This window comes from Lontra canadensis, unplaced genomic scaffold (genome assembly GCF_010015895.1).
Source record: "Lontra canadensis isolate GAN:19392208 unplaced genomic scaffold, GSC_riverotter_1.0 scaffold53, whole genome shotgun sequence".
Lineage (NCBI taxonomy): Eukaryota > Metazoa > Chordata > Mammalia > Carnivora > Mustelidae > Lontra > Lontra canadensis.
In genome coordinates this window covers 1,778,080-1,795,091 of record NW_022631047.1, presented here as the reverse complement: position 1 = coordinate 1,795,091, position 17,012 = coordinate 1,778,080, and the positions used below count along the sequence as shown (strand labels likewise).

The window sequence follows — 17,012 nt, the reverse complement described above, 5'->3', positions numbered from 1 at the left end:
GTACCCCTGCTTCTACCCCTAAGATAGCAAAGTACAGCCCAGGGAGAGAGTTCGAACTGGGATGGAAACATCCCAGAGGTCCTAAAATATCCTGTGGTCCCAGTGCTCTCTGCTCCTCTCCTAGTCTCAGTTACTGCCACAAAGCCCCCCAAAACAGCCTGAGGACCCCCACCCCCACACTCACCCTGCAGCAGTGGGTCCATTCTGATGATGGCCCCAAGGAAAATAACAGAGCCAGGGGATAGTCCCAGCCAGGCCCTGGCATCTTTGCCCTCAGCCACAACCTAGCAAGGCTCTGCCTGGGCTCCAGGCCCTTTCTTTCCCTTTCCCTGGCTCCTGCTTCATGGGAAAGCCCCTCTGTGGTCTAATGAACACTCCTCCCTCTGAGAGGGGACAGTCCCTGGTCTCTGGAGATTGACCATTTGTGGCCGCCTTTGCCCTCTCCCTTGGCTCTGGCCCAAAAATCAGGAGCCATCTAGAGACCTGGCTCAGAGAGAGGGAAGGAAGCAGAGCCATCAGTCTGCCTCTGACCCCCAAATAGGTGTCATTTTGTGCAGCCCCTTGCCTTGGTCTCGGTCAAGGGCTTTTTATTTAGACTCCTGCCCCAGACAGGGGTCATCCCATCTAATCCTCTGCCTCTGCCTCTGTCTCAGGCAGGCTCCAGCTTGCCCCATCTTGCCTGCCCTCCCCTGCTCTCCAGACCGGGAGCAAGCGACTCACGGTGCAGACTGAGGGAGATGTTGATGGTGTGCTCATCCACGAAGCCCTTCAGGCCAGGCATGCGGGCACACTTGAGCTGCGTCTGGGCAGCACTGTCCCCAACATGCACCCAACACACAGTCTCATTGGCATAGCTGAAGTCCATGGCTGTGGTCTGCCGCGTACTAGTGGGTGTGATGGTAGACACTTGGGCCCCACTCAGGTACGTGGCCAGGATGTTCTGGGAGTTGGCAATCAGCAGCACGGGGGGCCGGTCTACTGGCTCTGTAGATGAAGGAGAGAAGGGGCTATGTGGCAAGGGACTCTTCTAGGACATCTCAGGCCGCCCCCCTCCCCAGGAACAACTTGGGGGCCATCTATCGCTGTGGCCGCAGGGGACTCCACCTACCATTCTTGGCCTTGCAGGAGCGGTTGTCTGGCTGCAGGAGGTACCCTTCCACACAGCCACACGTAAAGGAGCCGTCTGTGTTGGTGCAGAGCTGGCTGCAAGTGCCGTATATTGAGCATTCGTCAAAGTCTGCGGGGAGAGGGGCAAAAGCGCGGTCATCTCCAGTGTAATGAGGGCAGGGAAGTGGGTGCCCTCAGACCTCACCAGTGGGGCTGTCCATCCTTATGGCTACTTTGGAGGACAATTTGGCAGCATCTATCACAAGGAGAGATGTGCAAACTTCATCACCTAGCAAGTCCAGACTTGGAATCGGTCCTTAGTGAAACACCCACACACACGCACGTCACCCATTCATTCAGAAAAAGACTTCCTGGGGCACCTGGGTGGCTCAGAGGGTTAAGCCTCTGCCTTCGGCTTGGATCATGATCTCAGGGTCCTGGGATCGAGCCCCACATCGGGCTCTCTGCTCGGCAGGGAGCCTGCTTCTCCCTCTCTCTCTCTGCCTGCCTCTCTGCCTCCTTGTGATCTATCTCTGTCAAATAAATAAATAAAATATTAAAAAAAAAAAAAAAGACTTCCTGAGGACCTGCTCGATGCCAGGTACCGTCCTAGGCTCTGAGGATATAGCCATGAATAAAATATATTCAAACTCACGAAATTTAAATTCTGATAATAAATGAAATATTGGCATTTCCATAATAAATGAAATAAAAAAGTAAACTATATGTTAGAGGGGCTAGTGTAGTGGGAAGTGGCTGGTGGGAAAACTGTTAAGCAAAGATGGGGGGAGAGAATGCAGGCGGTGGGTTGTGATTTTAGGGATGGCCTCCCTGAGAAAGTGGCATTTGTGCAAAGACCCCAGGGAGGTAAATTTAAAACAGATGAGGACGAACTGTTCGTGACAGAGAGAAATTGGGACATCTCACTCACCAACAGGGAGATGGCCAAGCAAACTGTGGTAACAGTCATACTTCATAGTGGTTCCTAAAAGACCGAGGTAGATCTCTGCATATTAATATGGGAAACTCTCTAGAATGCACCCAGTGAAAAAAACTGAGGAAAGGAATGTACGCTGTGCCATTTACGTGAAAAGAGCACACGCATGTAAACAGTGCTTTCAACTCGATTATCTGCAAATACGTGCATACCAACGTACAGAAAAAGGCCTGGAGACAGAGGCAGCAACCTGATAACAGAGCTGACGGCCAGAGATGGGAAAGGGAGCAGAGCTGAAGAGGACTGGTCAAAGGGGGCTTCGGTTTTACCTACAATGCTGTAAGGTTTTTACAAGAAAACTCACGTATACCACGTATGAAATTTGAAGAGGAATTCAGAAATCTGGTGACAACAAGTGGTTAGGGCTCACAGCCATGGCCCTGGTGCCGCAGGCCGGGAGTGGGGGGTGCCGGCGGCTTCTCTTGTCCCTTATGCCTCGTTTCCCTCCTCCGCGCTGGCCCCGCCCCACGCCCGCCCCCAGCCACGCCCCTCAGCAGGTCCACGCGGGCACAAGGCTCACATACCTTTGCAGGTCTTGCCATCCGCCTGCAGCTGAAAGCTGCTGTTGCAGTAGCAGGTGGGCCCGTTGAGTGTGGGGACACAGTGGTGCTGGCAGCCGAGCTGAGAACAGGGTCCTTGGAGCTCTGTGGGGGGGCAGGCAAGACGCACTCAGGCCCCCAGACTGTCACGGTCCCCCAACTCCAGTCAACTCTTGGGAAACCACTTCCGAGGCCCGCAGGGTGGGAGACAGAAGAGGCTTCAGGAATCATCTAATATATTTTGCAAGTGAGGAAACTGAGAGCCAGGGAGGGTATAAGATGGGCCCAATATATATATTTTATATATATAATATTGTGAATTATGGCTTAGAAGCCGTATCTGCCTGCTCCGGTTGCTCTGGACTCCCTCCATCCCCTAAGAGAGGGGTTCTGGCACTTGCTGGGGTCAGCAGGGAGCGAGGACAGGGAGTCTCAGTCCCTTCATTTGCCTCTTATCTGCACTGCCTAGGTACTATAGTGCTGGCTTCAGGGTTGACGGTGAGGAGTGGGCATGGGATAGGGTCTCTGCCCTCAGGATCCCAGCTCTGGTCTGGAAGCACCCCTCCAGCCCATCCCTGGAGGCCTCAGAGAGAAGGTCCAAGGTCCAGGTGGAAAATGGGAGGAGGAGAAAATTGGTTCCCTCAGGACCTTTCTCTAATCTTCCTCCTGCCACTGACCCACTTCCACAGGGGAGACAGAAGGGAATGAAACAGGAGGGGGAAGAGGTGGGAGAGCGGCTGCCCCCCCAGACCAGCGACCCAATTAATGGCCTTGCGTGGGGCCAGGCGGCCTGGCCACAAAGATCCCTTTGTCCGGTTGCCTCACACCCCCACTCCCCCCCCCCCACCTAGGAGAGAGAGCTACCCGAGATGCTAAGATGTTTAGAGGCACTAAGCCTGCCAGGAGGAGCTGGGATGGGGGGCCAGGCCCCAGTTATTTCCTCTCCTCTTCGCCTCTACCCAAAGAGCCCAAAGGTGCTGCCTGGCCAGCCTTTCCCCACAAAGTGGGGTGTAGGAGTGAGAGTGGGGGCGGGGACGATATTGTTTGTCCAAGAAAATCTAGAAAAGAATTTCTCTTCTGGACATGTGGCAGGAGGATAAGGAGGCCCAACCTCTCTAATAGCAGAGAAGGGAGTTCAAACACTACGTTCTCGAGGTTCTTTGTTGTTTTTGATGCTGACAAAGTATTAAAAGGAAACAAACCTGAACCCGTACCATGAGATAAGATTCGATGGGCATGGTTAGTAAAGTCAGCCCCTAGGCCCGAGCTCTGCATCCCACCCCAGGAGCTCTAGACAATAACATGCCAAATCGACCCAAGGAAAGGATACAAATCTCCCACGAACTCTTTGCTCTGCACTCCCTGCCCTCAGTGAACAGGGTCCAGATGTGTCCCCTCCCACAAGCAGATGTTTCTAACGGGCGGGCGTACCAGCACAGGACGCCACCCACCTGGCAGTTTGCTCGGGTTCTGGAGGCCTTGAGCTCAGCAGAAGGGAGAAGTCGTCATTCCCTGGTCCCTGCCTCATTCCCTGGTCCCTGCCTCGCAGGCCCGAGGCTCTGTCTTCATGACAAAACCTCCCCTGTTGCTCAGGAATGACCCAGGTTCTCCCTGGCCCACAGGGGCCTTCAGGGGAAGAACAGTAGAGCTGGTGACCTGAGCTGCAGAGGGGAAGGGACCTATCCTCCTAAAGTCCCCTCCTCAGTCTGGGTGACCTTCCCATCAGGCCGCTTGAGAGTGTCTCAAAGATCTGCACTTCCTGTAGCCTGAGCGGGACAGGGGTGGGGGTGGGGAATGCCTTCGGGGGCACTGGCCAGGAGGCAGGTGATCCAAGCACCATATCCCCACCACCAGCACCAATCCCGGCATCTGCCCTTCCCTATTCATACTCAGCTTTCATGTAAGAAACCATTTGAAGCCAGGATCCCACTATTTACAACAACAAAGGATGAAAATAGTGCCGAACTCTCATTTTACAGGCAGGATCCTGGGGTCCAGAGGGAGAAGGAGTGACTTGCTCAGGCACACACAGCCGGAAGAGAAGTGCCCAGGCCAGGCTGATCCCTGAGGGCTGCTGACCCAGCCCCAAGCCCAAAGGCCCGCTGATTTGGGAGAACCGGCGCAGGACAAGGCCTCATCCCCACAGCAGGTGTGAGGACAGTCCTCAGATGCTGAGAACCACCAAGTGCACAGCTGAGAACTCCCGGTGTCCATCTCCCAGGTCAGGAGAGGCAGAAGGGCCCTTACCTCGGCAGTGGGGCCCCTCGTCTGACCCATCTGCGCAGTCCTGAACCCCGTTGCAGAGGCGGGACATGAGAACACACAGCTCGGTGCCCAGGCAATTGTGCTCGTTTGGCTGACATCGCTGGGCCTTACTCTGTGGACCTGCGGGCACACAGAAAGGCCAGATGAGTAAGCCGGCTACACGGTCTGGCAGGCTGTCCCCCCCCCGGGGTGGGGATGAGGACAGAGAGAGTGTCGCTTCGGACACCTGTACTTCTTCCTTCTCAGGAGGCCTCAGGGGCCTAGAGCTTTTCTATACCATTCCTAATGGGAGCCGCGCAGCCGGGGGAGGGGAGAATTGCGCTTTCCACAGAGTCCACTCCCCATGCACCCGGTCCGCATGGAGCCCAACACCTCCATGTCGTACACTCAGGAGACAGGATGAGGTTTAGAAGTGAGAGGGCTGGAAGAGCCGAGGAAAGCAGAGTCTAACTCATGTTAGAGAACACCGCCTTCCCATAGTTCCCCAGGGCCAGGAGCATGGGGCTGAAAGCCACACCAGGTTACCTAGAACCACACTGTCCAACACATAGCAACAGCCATATGTGGCTCTCAAGTACCTGATTGTGACAGTTCGAACTGGAATATAAAATACACCCTGGCTTTGGAGGACTTAATACCACACACACACACAAACACACACACACACAAAAGAACACAAAAGACCTCATTACCAATATTCCATGATTAAAATATGGAAATAATAGTATTTCAGATACACTGGGTCACACACAGTTAAAATTAACTTCACCTACCTACTTTTCTGGTTTTTATTTATTTTTATTTTTATTAAGTAGGCTCTCTCCCCTCAACCCCCAGCACAGAGCCCAAGGTGGGGGCCCAAACCCACGACTCAGAGACCAAGACCTGAGTCGATACCAAGAGTTGGACGTCCAACTGCCTGAGCCACCCAGGCGCCTCTTCTTTTACCATTTGTAATGTAGCTACTAGAAAATTTCAAAATTGCATGCGTGGCTTGCATTACACTTCTACTGGACGACACCACTCTAGATGACCAACCCCAGAGCCTGCCCGATAGAAGGATCTGGGAAGCGTCAGAGGTTATGGCCCACTGATGATGGGCCTGGGGTGGCAGGATAGAGCTCCTCAGGGAAGCCTAAGGAGGCCATGCAGACTAGGATGCTGGCTGAGCCCAGGGGGCTGGGGTACCCACCACGACTTACGGACTCGCACAACAGACAGTGTGTGTGAGAGAGAAAGTGTCTGTGTGTGTGCGTCTACCCACGTGTGCCTGGGGAGGAGTGTGCAGCTGGAGTCTGAGTCTGAGCTTGCTCTTGAGTATCTGGGGTCATCTGTCTGAGGTTGGGCTTCTGCATCCCCATTTGTAGGGCATAAAGGTAGCATCAGTCAAGAAGACTCCAGGCTGCACTTGAACTTAGCCAAAAGCGAGAAGCGATGAGACTCCAGGCTGAACCACCTTCACCATAGAAACCCTTGCAGAATATCTCTGGCCCTACCCTTCAAAGGCAGGGTATGGGGGTGAGGCAGAGAGAACTGGTGGCTCCCTTTCTGGCCCTAAAATTACCCCTGATAATTGCGGGTGAGGGTATGGGGAGAGGACAGGGGATGGAGCTGCAGCAGGATAAAGCTATGAGAAGGAACAGGGACAGACCTAGGAACGCAGGGTCTCCTAGATCATGGCCCAGATGAGCCAAGCAGGGAGAGGCTGAAGGTGGAGACCCCAGGACTCTGCCAGCTGCCCAGGACTCTGGGGTCCTGCCAGCAAGTCCTCCACCCCCCACTGGCAGGGTAAAGGCTGGGTGGGGACCTTTTTCCCAGTTTAAACAGCTGCCTCTGATTACACCACTTACTGGGGCAGGGGAAGGCGGGGGTGGCGGGAAACACACAGGGGTGGAGCTTCTGGTACCGAGACTAAGCAAAGCCAGTGGCCTTTGGCCTGGGAGCGTGAGGATAGGAAGGGGACGCAGCAAGACCTGGGGGGCACTTATCAAGAGTCAGAAGTCTCCGAGATGGGAAGAAGAGGACCGAGCCAAAGGGCAGGGAAGTCAGGCTCCCTCTCCTTCCGGCAAAGCTGTCAGCCCAGACAACAAAGTCCCTGCCAGGCTCGGGGGTGCAGCCATTAACAGAGCAATCCGAGGTGCCATTTCTGAGCACGTCAGGCACCATGCCGGGCACTTTGAAGAAGGGTAGAGTTTTAGCTATGTCATGGGCAAACAATCACAGAGCAAGGTCCACACCGGGCTAGAGGTCAACTGTCCTTATCCCAAACTGCCTGCGCCAAAACGGAAAGGTGTTTAGGGGGAGGGATGAGAAAAGGTACTTACATATCTCAGGGGCCTCGTCAGAGCCATCCGGGCAGTCCCTCTCACCATCGCACCGCCAGCCCTTTGAGATACAGGTGATCTGGTCTCTGCAGGCAAACTGCTTGGGGCTGCAAGTCTTAGGGGCTAAGAGTAAGGAAAGAAAATGAGGGTGGAAATGAAGGATGGAGGCCTTAAAGTCCCCTAGAGCTCCTATTCCTTCCCCAGCATCAGTCTCCATGTGGCCCAGACTCTGAGCTGCAGTCCAGGGGCCCAGGAATGGCAGGGGGCTGGGGGTCGATCCTGAACACTGTGTGCCTGTGGTAGGAGGAGGGGAAGGAGGCAGGGAACACATTTTACAGCCCCCGATCCAGCCCCATATGCTGCCTGTCCAGTGTGTCCCTCCTTCAGTCATCAGGGTCAAAGCCCTTGCTGTTCTGCGTGGCTCTGGCCGGACACCAGCAGCCCCAGCTTTGCCGACAGGGTGACGGTGAAGAAGGCGCATTTAGGCCTTTGACATGTTTCCTCTTTATCTTCCTTTCCCTCTAACTAGAAGCCCAGAACTGCCTTTTTGTTTTGTTTTGTTTGAGTAAGTTCTACACCCAACATGGGGCTCGAACTCATGACCCTGAGATCAAAAGTTGCACGCTCACCCGACGGAGCCAGTCAGGCGTCCCAAGAGCTGCTCTTTTTTAACCTCTCTGCTCAGTGTGCCCTCTGGGACACTCCTAGTCCCTGAAACCCATCACCCTGCCCATCTCCAAGTCCTAACCACCAGGCCCCTGGACAGGAAGTGTTGGGGGGGGCAGTGCCCTTGGCACAGCAGTGACTTGGAGATTGTATCAGCAGAGGTACAGGAGGGCATGGTGGGGTGGGGTGGAGTGGGGGAAAGCCCAGCCTCCACCTCTGTTCTCTAAAGACACAGCTTCCCTTGCTGGTGAAACCTCAGGGAGGACTTTCAACAGATGTCGTGCGAGATAAGAGGCACCTAAGACGGCTCAGGAGGCCACAGCTGGAGATCCAAGGAAGGAGAAGGACCAGGGTAACCTACAAGAGCTGGTTTCAGCCCAGGATGTCTTTGCCCCAGCCTTCACCCCCACCAGCCTTCCTCTGCTCCTACTCGGATTTCCTACCTTCTTCCTCAAGGAGGAATTAAGAATGGTAACACTAACTCTTATTGTGGGCTCAGCATGTGCTGGAACTGTGGTAAACCAGTTCTTTCCATGTATCATCTCATTTAATCCTCTCCACAATATGACAAAATAGGTAATACTAATACTGTCATTTCATAGATGAGGAAACTGAGCCCCAAAGAGGGTAGGGTCACATGGCAGGCAAGTGACAAAACTAGGACTGAAACAAGTGAGCCAAGTCTATGCTTTTAACCAGTGTGGTCCCCATCAGTCTTCCCACTCGGAGGTATTCCTTCCAACCCCATCACCATGGCCTCCATGGGAAGAAAAGTCCCCTGCTCTCCTTTGTTCCCACCCAGGGCTGGGTTCCCAGTCTCCCAGCCCATCGTCACCTTTTCCTCAGCCCGTGGACGATTCCAGCTCTATTCAGCTGGTTTGCACTGAAGACCAGCTCTGTGTTAGGTGCTGTACTGGGCACTGGGGTGCCGAGAAGGAGTGAGGTGCCCCCTTGGGATCCCCAACCCCCCTGGGAAGACAGCTGTACACAACTAACTCAAATGCAGGGCAGAATGAGCTCAGGGCTGGGACAGAGCATAAATAAAGTATGTCAGGGCTCTGAGCTGGAAGGGATAGAGTCTGAGGAGGGCCACACGGAGACGATGGCCTCCCTCCCTAAGCCCCATCTCTGGCAGAGGGGACTGCACTCAGGCCCCTGGCCAGGATGAGAGCCGAGTTCAGGAAACACATCAGGGATGGCCTGGCCAGGCTCCCCCACCCCCTCCCCTACCTCCCACCCTGAGCAGGGAATAAAGGCCCCTTGAGGAGGTGGATAATGCTGAGTTCATTGCCCCACTGGGCCAGCTGTGAGGTCTTCCCGGGAAACAGCCCGCCAGCCTAGTTAGCATGCCGGAGACCGGTCCTCTTCCCCTGGCCAGCCGAGACTGGCTGGGGGGAGCCGGTGGGGGGCGTAGAAGGGGCTGGAATGGGACTAAAGGCAGATGGGCTGTTTGGAGCCCAGAAATGGCCCCCATGCCACCCCCACCCCTTCACATGGATTTAGTCCATGCTCCCACTCCTCCCCAAGGCAGAACTCCTAGCCCCATGAGGTCACTGGTTGGCCACTCCAACCTCCCCTCCATTCCATGTCCCTGCCACGATCTCCCCTCCATTGGCCTTCACTTTGCTCTCCCCCCACAAGCTGCCCCCCACCCCCACTTTTGGCCTAAACTCAGCAGAGGAAACAGCAGCTGGCAAACTCCAAAAGCTGGAATGAGAGAGATTCACAAACCAGATGTGCTCTTGCGGAGGGAGGGGAGTGGGGGATGGGGGGAGGGAAAGGGAGAGGAGCACTCGGGTCCTTGTCCCACAGCAGCACCTCTTCGGGCCCAGGGCAGAAGGACTTGGGGGTGCTGCACTGCTCCCAAGGGACAGGGCAGCCCAAGAATCTCGGAGAGATATGTGAAAGCACTTCCTTCCTGTCCGGGATGGTGGAGAAAGCCCCAGGAATCTGGAGTTTGAAGGCTGAGGCCTGTCTTTGATTTCCTTCAGGGGGAGTGGAGGAAAGAAACAACTAACCTACTTTGGGGCAGTCTACACAGCCAAGAGAAGCCTCCCTCAGAGGTGGGAGGGAGCTGCACTGGGGGTGGGGTAGGGAGGGCACTTGCAACCTGCTCAGAAATCCCAGCCAACCCCACTCCCCTGGCTGAGCCTTCTGCCTCTGACACCAGCACCCAGAAAACCCACCTCTGTGGCTTGCCGCTTAGGTGAGGGAAACATGCGGTCCCAAATTCAGGAGCAAACCAGCCACCAGCCTCCCCTGCCTGACCCCCTCACAACAACCGGGGCTTCCTAATGATGGGACCTAACACTTTTCAACCTGGTCACTATGCGTCAGACACTGAACTGAAACACTGGTACATGTGAACTCACTTAAATCCTCACAACCCTGGGAGGTGGGTACCATTGCGATCTCCCTCGTACAGCTGAGGAAACTGAGGCACAGAGTGATTTAGTAACTGAACAAACAGGTGGTTTCCTCACTGGCCACGAGGATGGGGCCAGATGAAAAAAGATGAAGAAAAGGAACCAACAGGGAGAATATTTTGGTTCTCTGGCACTAGGAGTAGAGAAAGAGATTGTAGGGGGTGGCAGTGACCTTCAGGGCTCCTTGGAGAGGAGCGAGTGGTGGAGGAGGCAGAGAGGGACAAGAACAGAACAGTGAGGGAAGACAGAGGAAGAAGAAGGAGGAGAGGACTGGAAAGGGAGGAGAGTGAGCGAGGTTACAGCGAGAACACCAGGACACAGGGGCCGTCTGTTCTCAGCTTTGCCTGGAGTTGAATGTGACTGCCATGCTAAGTCTGGCCAACACCCCTGCTCCCCCCTCAAACCCAGGCACCCAGCCCAGCCATGGCCCCCAGGGCCACCAAGCTGGAGCCAGGACAGGAGGTGTAGGCTTGGGTGTGTGTCCAGACACAACACGGACCCCACTGCCCTGCTTGAGCCTTGGCTGTCGTCCTCTGTCCCATTCTGGGACCTTGGGGGTGGGGTGGGGAAGAGAGGGTAAGAGTGCCTGGCCAGAGAAGAGAGGATGACAGGAAAGAACAGACCCTGAGGGAGTCTTCTCCAAAGGAGGAAACCCAGCCATTGATCCCTTTGGGAGCAGTGAGGGTGAGGAAGGAAGCTGAGACCTCAGATGGCGCTTCTTCCTAAAAGACCAGGAGACTTGAGGCCAGGAAAGCGTGAAACAGACCCTGAGGCCCTTTTCAAGAGCAGATGCAGCAGAAGGAGAGATAGGCCCTTGGCGGGGGGTATTTTCTAAAGGGAACCACAGGAGCTATCTAAGGGAACTGAGGAGCCTGGGGGGGAGGTCAGGAGCTGGAGGGCAGAGCCTGCAGGAATCTAAGCTTTCAAACACACGGGGTGGGGCAGCAGGGCCTCCCAGACCCAAACCGAGAGCTTTTCACTGAATTTTATGTATTTTGGGTGTTACCCGGTGGCTCCTTCCCCGCAGCTCAGTGAGGCTCAGACACATTTTTGTCATTCCTGAGTCTGGGCCTCTGCTTTGCGGCCTGGACAGACGTACAGACGGGATGGCTTGGATTGCCAGGGAAGGGGAAGGGTCTCCCCCTCCATCCTGAGTCAATATTGACTCAGCAGGACATTAGTCTGACCAGTGACCTCCCCACCATCTTTTCCTTTCCCCATAAGTAAAATTCGGAGCCCCTGAAGGCCTCCGGAGGTCATCCTCTATCTCTCACCAGGCCTTTACAAGCCCTCTCCACCTACCCCCCAACACACACACATGGTTTATGTTCAGCAGAAGGAGAAGCTCTGAGCCCCCGACTTATTTCCCACACCTTTCTCCAGTTCTCAGGTCATAAGGAAGTTCTGCCAGAAGTCTAACCTCCCCCTTTCCTCTGACAGATCTCCTTTCCCCTGTTACTCAGCCCACGAAGGGTATCAAGTTCCCTTCCTCCAGAAACATTCTCTCCAAAACCCATTCCTAAACTTAGCGGAGGGGGAAGAAGAGAGAAAAGCTTGGAGGAGAGCGGAGGGGGAACTGCAGAACGGGACATTCAGACTCTGACCTGGGAGGGGAGAATAACTCCAAAATGACGAGGGGCGAACTGCAGAGCATGTGGGAAAGCCCAGGAAAGACGCCGGTTCTCAGGTACTTTTGGGGACCCCCACAGGCCTGGATGGAGGTAGATAAGACAGACAGAGACAAATCAAGCAAGGGAGACCAAAAGAGATAAGAGAATGCCACAAAGGGTAGGCAACCAGAGAGAGATGAACTGAGAGGATGAGAGACAGTGAGAGGTCCCAAGGAGCCAAGACAGCACAAACGAATGACAGCAGACGGAGGAAAAATAGACAGGAAGGGGTCTCAGCCCAGAAGTTGCCAAGATAATGGCACCGTTGTCTTGGGATGAACCCAGAAAATAATAAGCCCCCTGAGACTCAGAGTAGGGTGGGGGCAGCATATATCCTGACTTAGGGAGACAGAGTCCCTGTCCTAGCAGTGTGTGACCCAAGGGATACCCAGAACAGGGGTTAATGCCTCCCACAGAATAGGGAGGTGGGGGAAGAAGACTGGAGCTCTTCAGCCAGGGAAGCCAAGGCCTGGGAGAGGCTCTCATCTCTCCTGAGGGAGGAAGAGGTACAAATAAATACCTCTCCCCCACCACTATCCCTCACCTCTAACTGGGGAGGTTTTCCACTGGTGCTGGGGGTCACGGCACCGGAAGCACTCCAGAGCCAACTGCTTCCTTCTCCAAACAATGCAGGATCCAGCTAACTGGGCTAAAATCTGGGACTGAACACAGTGGGGTGGGACTAAGTTCTCCAAATGTTCACCCCCAGAACCCAGCTCCACTGGGTCAAGGACCTTGTATGGCCCCAATCAACTGCACCCAGATTCCCCCTAGTCCAGAGCCAGAAGGCTTAAAGGCTGGCAAGTCCACAGAGTGAGGGGACCCTGACAAGAGATGACTAAAGGGCAATAAGCTTGGGGTTCTGATGTGCAAAGGCTAAGACGGCAGCAGGAGGAAAGAAAGTTAGACTTGTGTAAAGAAGGGCTTCCTAGAGGAAGTAGTTTGGAAGAGTTGAGGGGGATGCGGACCAGGCCTGGTTCTGGCCAGGACCCCAGCTGCATCCTTAAGAAGCTCAGTGACGGTAGAGAAGTTGGGGGGGGGGGAATTATATATATGGAGAAAATGGACGAAGGGGGAGCAAGACTGGACGAAAAGGAAGTCTTGTGAAGTAGCCTCAAACATCAAAATACCCCTCCCATCCCCAAATCAATGCACTACACGTTCCCGCTTTGAAAGACCAGGAGGAAGGGAAGTGTTCAAGGATCTGGGTCTGGCTGGGGAAAAAAGGAGTTTGGAACCTTCTCTTAGAGAGAGGCAAACACCTCAGCCTCATAACTCACTTCAGCTGTGTCGCTTGTCTGGTAACTGGTAATACACTGGCTCAAGGGGGTGTGTGGAGAGGGGTGTGGAGAGAAGATGGAGAGGGGTGTGGAGAGAAGGAGGGAGTCCACCTTCCCTGAGCGTGGTCTGCTGGGGCTGCCCTTCCCACACCAAGATAATCCTAGTCTCAGCACAGTCCTCAATAACTCCCGTGCCCATCCCCCACCTCATCTGTGTCCCCATCCTCCCTGGTAGCAACCCCACTCAATTCTGCTTACTAGCGGAGTGACACTGCTCCCCCAAAAGAAGGGAACCCCGTGTGAGTTCAGGCATAGCCGACAAAGCAGAAGAGGTGAGGAAGGCTCCTAGGGCTGCTCTTGTAGGGGGAAAGCAGCAAGGCCTGTGATAGCAGCAGAAAGAAAGGTTCAGCACTGAGGTATCTGGGGTCAGGAGGTTTCCTTCTTTGGAAAGTAAAGAACGTTCCATGTCTGTGGGCCCAAGGCATGAGGGCAGGGGTAGAGATAAGAGAATCCTCTAGGCTGGGCTGGATAGCACTGGCCCTACAGGTCTCTGCAATTCCCCTTTCCCACCCTTCAGAGTGGGGCAGAACCAATGGTTCATATTCCCATTCCCAAGGGAAGAGTAGTAGAGTGTGCCTGGGGAGGGGTCCTCTTCCTGGGACTTTGGATACAGTTTAGTTTGAGCTGGGTTACAGATGTGGGCTCAGTGGAAATTTTAAGAAAGGGTTGGGAGACAGTTAAGAAGAACATGACCAGTATCTCCCACTTCCACCCACCACCAACGAACCTAGAGCATGGTAAATAGAACCACCCTTAGAACCTTGCGGGTGAGGCAACCTGGTGCCCTTCCTGAGTGGGCTGGGGACCTTTTCTGCTTTCCACAGAGACCCCTCTTGCTTTTGCCTAACTCCATCCACCCTCTATCATGGGGGTTCCTGAGGGGACTCTTAAAATTTTTTTTTCTATTCCTCCTAGAAATCATGCACCTAAACCTTTCTGCCTTAGTTTCCCCTTCCACCTCACTGAGTTGAGAAAAAGAGGAAAGAACATGTATAACAAGGAACTCATGGGCTAGGGCTGCCTGTGAGGGCTGGTCTAGAGAATACTCAGGAGAGAGCCTCTTTCCTCCTCTTGGGCAGATAATTGAGGTAGTGGTGGGGAAGGGGACAGACATTCCCCAAGATGGCATCTTGTGTGTGTGTGGGGGGGTGTCACTGAAAATACTGCCTTTCTGGGCACAGTTACTTCCTGACCCTCTAACCTCTCTCCTCAAACTGGAGCAAGTTGGGGGGAGGGGAGGGGAGGAGGAGAGATAATCTGATTTCAGAGAAAAAATTTCCCAATCCCAACCTGGCAAAATTTAGAAGATGGAGGAGGGGTGCATGATGGTATTGGAACCAGTTTTTTCCCTGGATGGATGGATTAAAATGACAGGAAGGGATGAGATTCCACCCTCCTCAAATCAGGGGCCCAGCCCAGCCCAACCCCATGATCCTAGCTCAAAGCTTAGGCAAGACTTGAACCAGTGACTCACAAGGAAAAGAAAAATAGCTGACATAAAGGGGGAGAGGGGGCACCTCATTTCCCAAAAGGACTATGTCCTAGCCAAAGCCCAACTACAGTATACAAAGTGTGTGTGTTGGGGCGGCCGGGGGCGGGGGTGGGAAATGGGGAAATGATGGAGAGAAATAAACACATTTACTAAAGGAGCAGGGAATTGGGGGGCAGGGGCATAGTCATAACCCCCATCCAACCTCCAGCTCTCCTTCCAGTCTAAACTGTGATCAAGCCAGAAGTCAGGGAGAAAGCAGCCTTCCTCCTCCCTCCCACCTCAGCATTCCAGGCCATTCTCCAGTCCCCTTCCCCAATGATGACATCTGACGTTTTTTCATCTCAAAGCTCCCAGGAATTAAGAAGGAAAATTCAAAGTCACATAGCATCGCTGCCCCCCACCCCCAACAGCCCTATCCAGGCTACTGACAGAGGCCCTGAGAGGGGGAAGTGCCCACTTAGGAACCCAGGCGGGCAGCCCCGCTGGATCCTGGACCCAGGCCTCCAAAGCCTGGTCTCCAGGGCCCAGATTCCACACCCAAGCAGGGGGCCTTCCCCGCGGCCCTCCCTCTCCCCACCCACAGCCTTCCCCGGCCTGCCTGCCCTCTGCCCAGCGGGGCAACCCTGACCCAGCTTCCCTTCCAGATTCAGAAGCCACTGCAAAGCGCCCCCCCCTCCCGCCCCCTTTTGCAGCCGTACATTGCAAATCCGGATTCCTTCACATTTCAGATTGGGGGGGGGGGTGGAGGATGTAGGGGAGGAGGAGGCCCTCCCCAACCAGATATAGGAAGAGAAGGCCTCTCGATCCCAGAATCAGAAAAAAGGGGAGCCCTCTTCTCCCTTCCCAGGCCTCTGGTCTTTGTTTGGGCTGGGGGGTCCCGGAAGCATCATTTACCCAGGGCCCCCATCCTCCAAATCGGACCCCCATCCCCGCCCCCAGTCGGGCCGCTGCTGTGTCAGCTGGACTGGGATAACAAAAGGCACCCCCTCCCGCGTCTCCCTTCCCCATCTGAGCGCAGGAGTGGGGGCTGGGGAGTGGGTGTCCCCAGGGGTCCAAGGGGGCCGCGGAATCTCACTCACCGTCGATAGCGGCCGCGACGAGAGCTGAGAGCAGGGGCAGCAACAGCAGCCGCGGCGGGGTCAGCATGGTGTGGGCTGATGCAAGCAGCAGCCCCCTCCCCTTTGGGCCTGCTACTTCTTGCCGTCGCCCCCCCCCAATTGGGGGGTCCCCCTTTTTCCTCCTTCTCCCCTCCTCCTCCTCTATTCTTATCCTATCCTTAAGCAAAGAGCATCAGGGGCGTGGGTGAAGAGGTAGAGTTCAGAGCCCCTTGGGGAGGGCCTTCTGACGGGGGTGCGCCCGCCCCCTGCTCCCAAATCCAAACCCTTCACCCCCAGCTTTTCTCTTCTCCCCTCTTTCCCCCTCCCCGAGCGAAGCTCACAGCCCCATCTCCGAGCCGCCTCCGGCTGCAAAAATGCACAATTGGGAGGAGGCGGGGTAGGGGGTGGGGGGCGTGGACCGGGTGGGGGAGCCTTTGGAAGGGGCCTGATGGAGCTCTGGGGGCTCCCCCGGTTTCCGCCTCCTCAGTGCACGGGCCTGGAGCTCGCACCACTGTTCCCTGGACTAAGGTGCCGCGACGGGGGGGGGGGGGGTGGGTGGGGGGGGTAGGGGGGGGGGACGGGCAAAGGAGGGAGGGAGAGAAGGGGCGGGGAAAGAAAGGGGTGGGGGAGAAAGAGCTACGCGGCAATCCTGTGAGTGCGCATGCGCCGATTTGGCGCGCTGCCCTGGGGAGGGGGAGTCGGAGCCGCGACAATATTTGGAGCTCTGGCCAGCGGTCCCGGAGTGGAGGTCCCCGGACCCCCTCTAGCCAGTTTGGGGCCTTCTCCCCCGACTGGGCCTTCTCCCTCGTGCCTCAGAGAGCTAAAGGGCCGAGGGGAGATTGGACAGTGGGCGAGGGATGAGGGGCTTCTCTTTGAAACTCTGTGTCATGCCGTGGGAGTTCAGACTCCGTCTAGGGATCCGAGACCCCGGGATCCCGGCCGAGGCCTGATTTCCTCGGGGAACCCTGACTGTGCCTCTCCTCCCCGGAGTGGGGGTAGGGGCCGCCAGTCCGCGAGGAAGATACGGAGAAAAGCTGAGGTTTGATTTGGAGACTTTGTAAAACCAAGACCCGGATTGGGGCTTTTGGA

At 55.4% G+C, this 17,012-nt stretch overlaps 1 protein-coding gene across 2 annotated transcripts in view; it reads right to left on the bottom strand.

Moving 5' to 3' along the window:
- Positions 1–16,451, bottom strand: part of LRP1 (LDL receptor related protein 1) — a 79,452-nt gene extending 63,001 nt beyond the window's left edge. Inside the window, exons 1-6 of one of the 2 annotated variants that reach the window (XM_032874527.1) lie at positions 15,906–16,451; positions 7,233–7,355; positions 4,891–5,028; positions 2,629–2,748; positions 1,109–1,237; positions 721–984 (exon numbers count right to left, since the gene is read on the bottom strand). In XM_032874527.1, coding sequence (XP_032730418.1) covers positions 721–984; positions 1,109–1,237; positions 2,629–2,748; positions 4,891–5,028; positions 7,233–7,355; positions 15,906–15,972 — 841 coding nt within the window. In that variant the 5' untranslated portion in view covers positions 15,973–16,451. The remainder of the gene's footprint in view (positions 1–720; positions 985–1,108; positions 1,238–2,628; positions 2,749–4,890; positions 5,029–7,232; positions 7,356–15,905) is intronic. The other variant, XM_032874528.1, reaches the window with a different exon arrangement.
- Between the last annotated feature and the right edge of the window lie 561 nt (positions 16,452–17,012).